The sequence below is a fragment of the Schistocerca gregaria genome, chromosome 4 (assembly GCF_023897955.1).
Source record: "Schistocerca gregaria isolate iqSchGreg1 chromosome 4, iqSchGreg1.2, whole genome shotgun sequence".
Taxonomy (NCBI): Eukaryota; Metazoa; Arthropoda; class Insecta; order Orthoptera; family Acrididae; genus Schistocerca; species Schistocerca gregaria.
In genome coordinates, this window is record NC_064923.1 from 403147876 (window position 1) to 403160593 (window position 12718).

Consider the following 12718-nt stretch of genomic DNA (forward strand, 5'->3'; position numbering starts at 1 on the left):
TTTTTTTTTCAATTTTGGGATATGATAAATAATACTGCCATACCATTGGGATGGGGCGGCCTTTCCCACCAAATATGATTGATAAACCTGAGGATGAGTTTTATGCTGTCACTGCTAAGAAATTTAAGCATTTGATTGTGGATTTTACAGGGACCAAGGGCTGTTTCTCAAACTCTGCTAAAGTGCTGCAAAACTCTCATTCACTAAATGGAACATTGTATTATTTGAGGCCTTGTGCATGAAGGATATACAGTTTTTCTCTGCCAGGTGCTTGTGGGTCAGGGAAATAGGGTGGTAGTTACTGCACGCAAACACTTCAGCAAAATTACCATGAAGCATTCAGCAATGGCTTCGGGGTCAGTACTGATGTCAATATTGAGGGAGATACCAGGAACTACTGCAGATGGTGTGTGGCCACAGAAGCAACAGAGTTTAGTCCATACTTGAGAAGATTGGATGTTGGCTCTGACAGATGATACACACTGTTCCTGTTGCTCCTGTTTCCTCTCTCTCTCTCTCTCTCTCTCTCTCTCTCTCTCTCTCTCTCTCTCTCTCTCTCTTTTTTTTTTTTTTAAGAAACCATGACTTCACTTGATGAATGCTATTAAATGCTCTGTATAAGGATGGCATTTATGTTGTTGAAGTGCCCTTCAACATTCTCTGGTAATGCAACTATTTCTTTGGAGCATCACTGCACAAGTTTCCAGTGGGAAGGGCTGGAGTATATGGTATCATCATTTCCACAGCCTGTATAATTACATCATTAGTGTCTTATATCACTCCTTCAATATCCTTCTCTTTGTTGGTTTCGAAAGTAGCTTTGGAGAAAAAAGCTTGTCGGTTGGTTTTCTGAAGTGACCAACATGGACAGTGATGCATGTTCACTGGTCAGTGGTTTGAGAAAGAGAGAGTGATATCCAAGTGGTCACTGTTGCAGAGGTCACCAGGGACGCATCACTGGATCAAGGGTGAGATGCTTGGGCTACAGACTGTAATATCTGTGGCTGAGTATATTTGACAGGCCATACTGGAATGTGTTGCATGCAGCTCCAGTGTTAAGTAGGCAGACCTCCCGTTCTAAAATCAATAGCTCCCTGCTAGATGTGGTTTGACTGCTCTACAGAGGATTGTGAGCACTGAAGTCCCCCAGTAGGAGGAAGATTGGAGGCAGATGTTCCACTAAATCTACCAGCTCGTGATATGGTATGTACCTGTTTGGGGGTAGACAGATGTTACTTACTGTTACCCCAAATGCCAGGTAGACATGTCCAGCCACAGCTTCTAATGCAGTGGTTAGTGGCACTGCTCACTGAAATGTCAAGAGCGTATGAGCATACTGACTTCTCTCAGTGTTAACACGACTTTTACAATAGGATTTGTAATTTTTAATAGTAGGGAGTTCTGAGAACCATTTTACTTGAAATGCCACATCAGTTGCAGAGTACGTAGCCATTAATGGACAGAGTTCTGCCAGGTGATGATGGTAGTCATCGCAGTTCCACTTAAGGAATGTCAGAGTGGGATCTGAGCAATGAAGGGGAAACAAGAAATTAAATTACTTTGCTGCTGAGTCACACTCCATCTGAATGTATGATTCTTCATCAGCATTCAAAGGCTTGACCTCGTGAGTGGTGGGGACCAGACTGACCACAGCAGCAGAATTCAATTTGACTTCCAGTTTTTCCTTCTTGTCACTGTATGGTTTCTGTGAGGATTTTACTGTGTTGACTTCTGGAACAGAAGTGGCCCATTCTTCATTATGACCCAAAGCATGTGGCTCTTTCAGCCACTGTTTGGTGGTAGACTGGTGGTCTGTTTTCTTGTGGGAGCGAGGCATCTTGGGAGGTGCTCTTTCCCCTGTTGATGACATAGGAGAACAAGGCATCTCCAGCTGCACTAATAGGGTGACTACCACCAGTGATGTGGGTCTCTGGGTGGAGGGAGTTGGTGCCAACTCCCCTAACTGAGAAACAGGCACTGACACAGGGCTAGAGATGGGAGTTACTGTTTGAGACCTGATCATCACGCTTGGAGTGGACTTTGACACAATGTGTGCAAAGTTTATCATATTGATTGGATGGAGTCATTCAAATTTTTTCTCAGCATCTTGATATGACAGGAGGTCAAGTGTTTCATATTCCTAGGTTTTCCTCTCCCTCTTACAAAACTGAACATGTCAGCGAATGAGAGGGATGGTGTTCTGGGCAGTTTACATATGTAGAAGATTGTTTGAAAGGGATCTCCTAATGTTTCGTCCTTCCTACAAGTAGCCTTAATAGTAGAGCAGGAGGGCACATGTCTAATCCTCTGCACCTAAAACATCTCACAGGTGACAAAAATAGGGCTTGACCTCACATCTATAAGCCATGCCTTTATTTTCTCAGGTAAAATATTTCCATGAAAGGCTAGGATGAAAGCTCTGGCATCCACTCTATTATCCTTAGATCCTCTATGAAAGCGACAAACAAAATGTACTCCATGCTGCTCTAGTTTAGCATGAACTTCTACATCTGTTTTTATCATTGGGTCCCAGTGGATGATGATACCCTGAATCCTGTTGAGTTTATTAGGAGGAAAGATGGCAGCTTGTTTATTCCCGAACATTCAAAGCATAATTTGCCTGTGATTGTTCAGCATTCAAAGTTTTGATCAACAGAGTTCCAGTTCTCATTTCCTCTACTGCAGCAACTCCTCTGAACCTGTCCTCAATATTTTCAACGAAAACAATGGCTTTGGTGCTAAAAAAGAGAGAGAGAGAAGAAGAAGAAGAAGAAGAAGAAGAAGAAAGAAAGAAAGAAAGAAAGAAAAATCTTCATCAGTTCCAGAGGATACCAAGAACTGAGCAAATGGTCCACCTCCATTTCTCCTCACCTGATTATCCCTTCCATGGTGAGGCCCAAGACAGATTCATCATCAGGTTGTAAGCTCCTGAATTAAAATCTTGCTTTCAATCTGCCAAATGACTGTTTTATTGTGGATTGTCTGCCATAATATCATTCACTCTCATCAGAGGCTGTCACCATGGGTGTGACTCCACCATTGAAAAGGGTACTTGGCATAGTACCACTGCCCAGAAACCCAGTGCCCCAGCTTGAACAGGCACCTACCCTTCAGCATACTGGGAAGGTTACAGATCAGGCATCAACAGTGCGACCTATATGTTGACAGAGGGCTACAAACATGAGGGAACATGATGACCACACTGTGGTAGGTTGGCTACCATGCTGGATTTCGGGTGTGAAGCTAAAACCATTTTAGCAGTCATAATATTTTTCTTTCTTTCTTTTGCCTTAACAGGTGTCAGGGGCCTCTCACTCAAATTAATGGTTATGGATGATGGTGTTTGACTGACCAAACAAAAGGTCATAGGTCCCTCAATCCTTTGTGTGTCAAGCCATGAATACTCCCCAGAGAGAATGAAACAAAAAACAAATCCCAATGAACCTGATTGTATCACAGAATCAAGAAAACCAAGAGATAGAAGCAAGAAGAGTTGACAGAGGGGTAAAAGTGTGAAAGTGGGAAATTTCCCATGCACAGAAAGTAGCTGGAGCCTCTGGGACATATTATGCAATGGGAGATGCAACCTCTCCATCTGCCCAGTGCTTCCACACCTGCCATTACCACAAGAAAAGGAACTGAATGGACAAGCTGGTAAAATCTCAGTAAAACAACAACAGATGTAAACGAATAAGAATTAGAACAGTGGGAAGGGTAGGAGTCAAGCCACACCATCTAGCAAGGGCAGCCTGGGGCCCCCTGAGACATATCCAAGGATGTGGTACACACCATTGGGGCGGTCACAGAGGATTTCTCCCTGACGAGAAGTGACAGTGGGGTAAGTGGAGTAAGTTGAACTTTAGGGCAGAGACTCAGTATGCAAACTACGATTGTGACGTCCTCAGCCTCTGTTGTGGGAGGTAGGTCTGCCTACCAGTAGAAAGGACACAGCAGTTTCTAAGCTCAATGGAGCAGTGAGTTTGTATCACATAGCTCAGCAGCAGTTGTTGCTGCCTGATCCTTAGGGGAGGGAGCCTGGAGTACTTCCAGGAGTACAATGTTCACAGGACTAGTCTGAATAGCACCTGTCACAAGTCAGATTCCGCAATTGTGTGTTGGGTCCACAATGCTGAAAGGTGATGCCAAGCCATTTGTCTGGCTCCCAGAATCAAGACAGAATGAGATATGAGCCTGGTAAAGCTGCAAATGAGTAGAGCGGTTTGTGCCCCAGCTGATGTTACTGAGACAGCAAAGAGTATTAATATGTGACAAGCATGTTCATTTAAGTTATCAAAGATGGGGAAACCATGTCACTTGGGTATCAAAGACCAATCCCATAAACCAACAAGACTCCGCCACACTGAACACTTGGTCATCAAGGCAGAGTTCTGGTTGGGGTTGGACAGTACAATGGCAACAGAAATGTAAGACACATGTCCTAGCAGTGATATTCCCACTGAAAGCTCAGGACTGTGCCTTTTATAGAGCATGAAGCTCAGGACTGTGCCTTTTGTACGGCACCCTGCAGTTGGCATTCAGTGTCACCAACAGTTCAGGAGCAGAAGTAGATGCAAAAGTCATCAGCATAGAGGGAGGATGACACAGAAGACCCCACAGCTGCAGCTAGACCATTGATAACCACTATCAAAAGGGCCATACTGAATGTAGAGCTCTGGGTAACCCTGTTCTCCTGTAGCTTGAATCCAGAAAGTATGGTGGGACAAGAAGTTCCACAAAAAAGTTAGGAGTGGTCCCCAAAGATGGCACTTATATGAGGTAGTGAGGATGTGGTGATGCTATGTGGTGTTATAAGCCTTTTGCAGTCAAAGAAAACAGTGATAAGATGCTGATGCCAGGGAAAACCTGACCTGATAGCAGACTCCAGGCAGATCAAATTGCCTGCAGCAACCTCGACAAAAGTCACATTGGGACAGAGCCAAAAGACCCCAAGACAAGGATGTGACATTGGCAATCCACTGATAAGTATTTGAGCACTTTGATGTGGATGTGGTCTGGCCCTAGAACCATGTCAGGACAAAGAGCTAGGGCAATGAGAAATCCCCATCCATCAAATGGAACATAACATGGTTCCAGGTAAAATGTAATAATTGGTAAGTGCATTCACTCCACCAGCTTTTTGAGAACACAAATTGCAGGCTGATAATTCTCAGATGCAGAGACCCAAGCATAATGCAAAGCAAAGTGTTTGGCGACAACATCTGGGCCAATGAAGACAACACCATTCACAGAAATATTACATACACCTGCAGTGGACTGGTGTCCATACAGGCATCGAATCTTTGCCCAAACCTGTGAAGGTGGGGTATGCAGTACAACGATAGCAACACACCATTCCCGCCATTCTCATTTCTGTCAATTTGAACGTGTAGTCTCCAGTATTACAATTACATACACAATAATTAACCAAATAAAAAAAAATTCACAGTACACATCTTACACTTTTCTGACCAAAGAATCAAGTTTCAATTTCTAAGGAAAGAACTGAAGAGAAAAATAACTGGATACAAAGACAGCTAACATTTCAGATAAAAGCACAAATAGGTAGGGGCTTCAAAAAGCTAGTTAAACATGTCATCTCATGTTAAGATCATAATGCAACATGAATGGCACAATGCCAGAAGTGATTACATGTTCGTGGTTGCCTATACACACAGTTCTGCTGCGGTATGAGTATGTGATTGAAATTGAGCAAAAACTAGAAACATATTCCAAAGTTGAAGTCTGTAGTGCAGTACAGTTCTTCTGAGCAAAATGTTTTCACTGTACATACATCCACCATGAAATTATGGGGTATATGGACTAAATGCAATGTGGCATCCAGCTGTTGTGAAATGGTGCCAATAATTTTACCAAAGCCACACAGATGTGGGTGATACTGATAAGGAGGAGATTTTTCAGTGATGAGAACATTCACACAGTGTTCTTGAATGGCTCCATGAAGAAGTAGTGAATTTCTATCTTTAATAGGGTGAACAACTGGTAGAACGTTCCTATTATTGGTTACAGAGCCTTGGTGATTGTTGAAAAATAGTGTCATGTTCTTAAGTCACTCTCTACCAGTCAAGAAATGTTACTTGGTCTGCCATAATTCTGTGTAGCTTACCCTTAGAAATCCCCTCATAACAAAGAAGGAAAGATCCGAAAAAGCTAAATAAGAATTGCAGCGTAATAAAAAAATACAGTTAACGAATTCACAACATAGAGCCTGTAGTTGAGAAACATACAAAAGGAAAAAGTGAGTGAAAATATGTAAGGAAAACATAACATTGTGAACCCTTAAGGAAATACATCACACTGAATATCTGCCAAATTTTGTTGTAAATTATATGACATAATATTATTTTAGCTATTATTCGTACCACCTAATATTGATCCTCAAATAATACTATTCTCCCTCATTCTTATGGTACAATTATTAAATGAAACTCTTGACTGATAACTGAAAGATATATTTTAGTCCATCATTCTCTCAAGTTCTCATAGCTAGGATACGATAAATTGTACTGCAAGAAAAGACAAATGCTTTATAAACATGTCACACATGTGAATCATAGGGCCTCTATGACAGTAGCTGAACATGATTATGGAAACCAACCAATTTTGAAAAGTTTCATTGTGTCAGGGGACACAACAGACATGTGTGCAACTATAGGGTCAACTGCTAAAAATACAAAATTGTGGTTACCTACATACTAATTACAAACAATATGACACAATATTAAAAAAAAAAAAACACCTTAAACTGTACCAGAATTGAAGTATACATTTTATAAACATGCGGGAAGCAAAGAATAATGCATTGCATAACTTTTCCTACCTGACATAGTAATAAGAAAGTAATACGCAAAAATGTGAAGTGCTGGCATCCCCAGCCTAGAAGAAATTTGCTGTAATTAATTCATTTGCTGTAATTAATTCATTTACTCTCTCTAAAAACAAAATCAACATACAAAATTAGAGGGTACTAACCTGTGTACCAACATCATGGAGTTCTGTTTCTGCACCTAACTTTTCTAGTCTTTCTTTTGTCCAATGAACCATTTTTACAATGTCATTTCTCGTGTGTTCCCATGCTGACACAGATTTAATGGCTACAGCTTCTCTCAGGCGTTCAATATACTTGGTTTTATTTGCATCTATGTGACTGGAGAAATAATAAGACTCTTTCAAAAACATATTCTTTCTAGATACAAATTGGGAAATATAAAATTGGGAAATATATATAATTTTATTTTGGAAGTAGTGCAAGAATGGCAATCCTAACAAGTTATTCAAATAAATATCAATGCCCATTTTAGACAAATCATAGAAAACCAGAATCTGAATGGCTAGCTGAACCTTTTTCTACTGAATGAACGCAAGTATGGTCCTCATTTTCAGAGACACTCCGGGCACATATTTGTAAATTAACATGACTTGTGTATAAGAAGTAGTTTCCATTAAATATAATGTCATTGCATGAGCTCTACTTTCTCAATTTATATTACAAGATACTTTATGGAACTGAGGAAGTGCAGTCACCAATTAGAATGCAAAGATCTGGATTACAAAATTTCTGAAAAATAGCTGAGAGCACAATAACAGCTATATGTACACCCTTGGCCAGTTTCAAGAAGAAAATAAATGAATGAATTGATTTGAAAGCTGAAATGCTCTTTACTTATGTTCAGTAATCATGTCCTTTAAAAACTAATGGATCTGTTGCTACTGACACTAACATTGTCTATTTAGGCTTCTTCATTATTATTTTCAGTATATATTAGGCCTCAAGTCTGGCCGGACACCAAAACATTTAATTCAATATATATCACCCACATACTTTGTACTGGATTTAGTGTGGTTGCACTTTTTTTTTCCTCCTCCAAGATATAATTTACATTCACATAATTAAAACTACCGTTTAACAACACATAAAAACTTATATGGATCTGTCAATACAACAAAAAATATTACTGTGTTCTTCACATCAGTTTTGACCCTATCACCTCAAAGCACATTCATTTATCCCACTGTGAAAAATAAGTAAAAGGGTAAGTTAATAGTACTTCATTTTTGGTCCTCATATATACCGAGTGTTTCTCCTAAGAGTTGTTGGCCGCACTTTCTCTGTTGTTGTGGAAAAATATTTACAATTTCGTTTTTGCAATGTGCAGCTTGAATCAGCTCAAAAAAATACTGCTCATCATTTCAGTCACATAATGCCCAGTGTCAACAGAAAGAGTCGGTTTGTTTTGCTGTTACAAATAAAATTATTTTTAAGGTGGAATTTTACTTTCCCATCCAATAGAGTGTTTCCAGATCAGTGTAGTGTGATACTCATGTTATCGTTATGCCTTAACAGGAACAGTAAAATGCGAAGAATAATCAGTATTCCAGCAGTAACCCAGTAGTGCTGCAGACAGTACCAGACAGCGTAGGCCAGGGGACTGCTGGAGTACTTGTTATTCTTCATTTTTTATTACCCTGTGAATACATAATGATTAAATGACTAGTGCTCAAGACTAACGTTAGACTGCTATCATCAAAAGGGCATGTAAAATTCAGCTTTAAAAATGCTTTCTGTCGACACTGGGTGTCATAGGAAAGGTGTGATGATCAATATTTGTTTGGGCTGTTTCTAGTTATACATCGGAGGACTTTCCAGTTGTACAACACAGAAACTCCAAATATCTGCCAAAACACCAGAAAGAATGTACCTAATGACCCTTAGAAGACACACCCTGTTTATGATTTTTATTAATGGATTCTATAGATAGAATTTATAAACAATTAAAAATAAACCACTTCTATAAAGAAAATATACCAAGTATGTATGGTCATTCATACTGAAAACAAGAAGGCACAGAGCATGAAACAAAGACACATTTTCACAATGTTTTGAAGAATCACACCACTGAACAGTAGGATGCAGGCTCATTCTTGCAGTGTGTTGCACTTATTTGAATCATGTTAACTAATGGATGAGATTAGGGTGCCAGAAATGGACTGCAGTAAGATTGGTCACCATATTGGATACTAAATACAATCAAATACATGGCAATTGTCGTCCATCAACTTGGTCTTGGCATCAGTGGGCAGTGTTCCATCAAACTGTGTGATACTGATAGTCTAGCTCAATACAGTATGAATCCTTTCCATTTTCCATTAGCATCTAATAAGTATTGGGTTCTTGGTGTTTCTGTTGTGACCAGTTTATAAGAACAAAAAAATGGCTCTGAGCACTATGGGACTTAACTTCTGAGGTCATCAGTCCACTAGGACTTGGAACTACTTAAACCCAACTAACCTCAGGACATCACACACATCCATGCCCGAGACAGGATTTGAACCTGCGACTGCAGCGGTCGCGCAGTTCCAGACTGAAGTGCCTACAACCGCTCGGCCACTCCGGCCGACTTATAAAAACATTCACGGAAGAGTGCCTGTGGTCAATGACAATCAAAGTTTCAACAGATGACAAGAAATCCAACTGTGGCTACATTCTGGGCAGTATAAAACCTGCAGATTTGCACTGAAATATCCCACATGATTTCCAAGTCTTTCAGTTGTAAATATTTCGTATTACATTCCACTTAGGACTAAAACCAACCAAGTCAGACTGTGTAAAAATATATCATAGCAGACAATATGACAACTCCTGGCAGCATCCGTAAAGAAACCTGGACCCGAAAATTCTAATAAGAAGAATATAGAATGTAACATCATATAACAGTCCATGTTAACATTTTAATTGAGTAAGTGGTTGTTTTAGCACAATATGGGCTCTTAATCTTACTGGACTTCTGGGTATTGTTGATAGTGAGATATTGTATGTATAAGTACATGATGAAGGCCCCCAGGATGCCGTAAAATCAAGATTTATTAAAAAACAAAAATTGAAGCACTGAGTAACCAGAGGGTTGGCAAAGACGTTAATTATGAAGGCGCGGTAAGGCGCAGACAAATGAACGAAAAAAACTGTCAACTATAGTAGTTTTTTTTTTCCTTCACTTTTACACACACTCTCGTATGTAGAAGGATGGTGAAGATGTGCGACTTTAGATATGAAGTTATTGTGAGTTCTATGTATCATATACGTGCTTGAATAACCTTATATGGAAAAACAGTATCAAGTATTTTTATTGAAGTAACTGAAGTGGAAAATTACAGGAAGAGAATTTTCGTGATTATTACAAGCGCCGATGTTCCCGGAGTGCTCTGCTGCCTGCATCTCCAACTAGGTCGGCGAAGTCTGATCGTCAAAAAAAAATTAAGATAAACACAATTACATCTTTTTTTGTATATTACAACTGGAGACCGTGACAGGACTTCTGGGCACAGGTCTTGAGCAGTGTTTATTAACTATTGTTATAGTAAGAAATTTCTGTGACATTGTTATGAACTATAAAAACTAATTGCCTGTATGTTCTGTTTGCATGAATCATGACGGGGAGCAAGTAACACAAAAAGTCAAAATTGAGGACAAAATTTTTGAAAAGAGTAAGAGCTGGACCCAGGTCACGTAAAATTTTCCATAGTAAACTGTTTTGTTCGGCGCAGCAAAGGTAGGGCGTCTACACAAGTTGCTTGCATGGTTACGTTTGACAGTCCCTCTTTTGATGTTCATAGATACCTTTTCCTCATTTTTCCCTTCCTTGAATTTTATTTGCGAAAAATTTACTGAAATTTTTCAGTGTGATTCATATTGTCAGTAAAACAAAGATTTGTGACACAATAGTTTGCGCATCATAATGGACGTAAAACAGGCTTTGACATTACGTAATTAACATTTATCAAGTGTAATAATTAACGCGTGAATTTAACATTTTGTGAAATTTCTAGTTTTTTGCAAATTCACATTACATAGCCGAAAAATATACGCCCATTATTGATAGCGATAGCGAAAACGTAATCAGCCAAGATGGCGTAGAATTGCGAGATCGAACAACTGAAGATCAGGCGCCATGCATGCCTATTGCAGAAGTTTTAAGTATGGTAAATCAGAGATGAGTGTCGCAGGAGTGACAAATGATAGCAACGCTCCACAACAGAATAACTTTGACGACACAATGTTTACAAGTGACGAGACAATGTCACGCATCTCCCAGGGCGACATACCGCTCATGAATGAAACGTTGGAGAGCGATCGAAATATGAATCTTGACAACACGTTACGAACACCACTTGGTCACAACACAAACATTAACTTTGGAAGTACACCAGACACCAGCCACGGTAGTAAAACTGACGCACTGCTATGACAGTTATTATGTAACATTAAAACCGATCTCAGCGATATGAAACAAAATATGAACACCAGAATTGATAATTTGAACACAAGATGCCGGCCGGTGCGATCGAGCTAGGCACTACAGAATGGAACCGCGCGACAGCTACGGTCGCAGGTTCGAATCCTGCCTCGGGCATGGATGTGTGTGATGTCCTTAGGTTAGTTAGGTTTAAGTAGTTCTAAGTTCTAGGGGGCTGATGACCTCAGAAGTTAAGTCCCATAGTGCTCATAGCCATTTGAACCATTTTTTGACATAAGATATGAATACGGTAAAACAGCCACAAAAGACTGTCACACGAGATCTAAAGGCAATGAACCAATAACAAAAACAAGTGGTCAAGGATTTGCAAGACACGGTCTCACAGAAATTCGATGACTTAGCCAAAAATCGACGAAAAATTGAATGATACGAAAACACAAGTAAAGCATGAAGCACTTTCTTAAGTTAACAGTAACATTACGGAGGTAAAACGCAAGGCAGGTTCTTTTAATGACCATCACGACCGAGTAGAACAACAGATAAAGAAAATCGCAAACGCAAACATTGAAGCCGCACAAAACTAGTTGGTTTCGACGGTAAAAAAGGTAACCACTGTCGTTAACAAACTAAATAAAGACTATGAAGGTGCTCTAGCTGTAGAAGAGCTTACTGTAAGGGTAGCAACATTAGAAGTTGACTCAGCATGTGCTAAGAAGGAAAGAGAGAAGATTAATGAAAATCTGAGTGATATCATTAGTCCAGCTGAAGCAGGTTATGTTAGTTGAGGGTAATACGATTGCAGAGAAGTTAGTAACAGATTTAAGTTGTACACAGATGTAGCAGAAAAGGCTATTCAGAAAAAAAGAAAATGAAATAGTGAACAAGGTAAACATTAACATACTAGCCGCGGAAGATAGGATCCGCAATCTTTTAGAAGAATATATTACCGGATCTCGAAATACACAGGTAAATAATACACAGGCTACAGTGAACAAACCACAATCTGTTGATATCTATTCACAAATTGTCACGAGTCTCACAGCAGGTACCTGTGACAGTTATAGGTAGCAAAATGTAAACATACCCACTAATCCAATACCTGAACAATTACCAGCCGGAATTACAGGTAACTACAACAACAACCTAAATACGATAGAAAATGACACGAGTCTATCAACTATTTTTGCAGACGAAGGTTTGCTGAGACATCGACAATTTCCTACATTCACTACCGAAGGTAAAAGAATGAATGCCGTAGTATTTATTAGTGCTTTTCGTCATGTATTTCCACGCAACTGGACGGAAGCACAGAACATCAGATTTGTCATGCGATATACGCGAAGTGGTGTGCTGTTATGGGCAACTGAAGTAGCCGAGCGTTGCAGCACTTATATCCATCTTGGACGAGCTTTGCTCGACAAGTACTAGCCTGAGGCAGTGCAAGGACT

The 12718-nt window shown here is 39.8% G+C and overlaps 1 protein-coding gene across 1 annotated transcript in view; it reads right to left on the reverse strand.

Moving 5' to 3' along the window:
* LOC126267504 (cytosolic non-specific dipeptidase) overlaps positions 1–12718 on the reverse strand; it is a 180350-nt gene that overhangs the window by 65681 nt on the left and 101951 nt on the right. The window contains exon 2 of the mRNA XM_049972801.1: positions 6991–7165. Coding sequence (XP_049828758.1) covers positions 6991–7165 — 175 coding nt within the window. The remainder of the gene's footprint in view (positions 1–6990; positions 7166–12718) is intronic.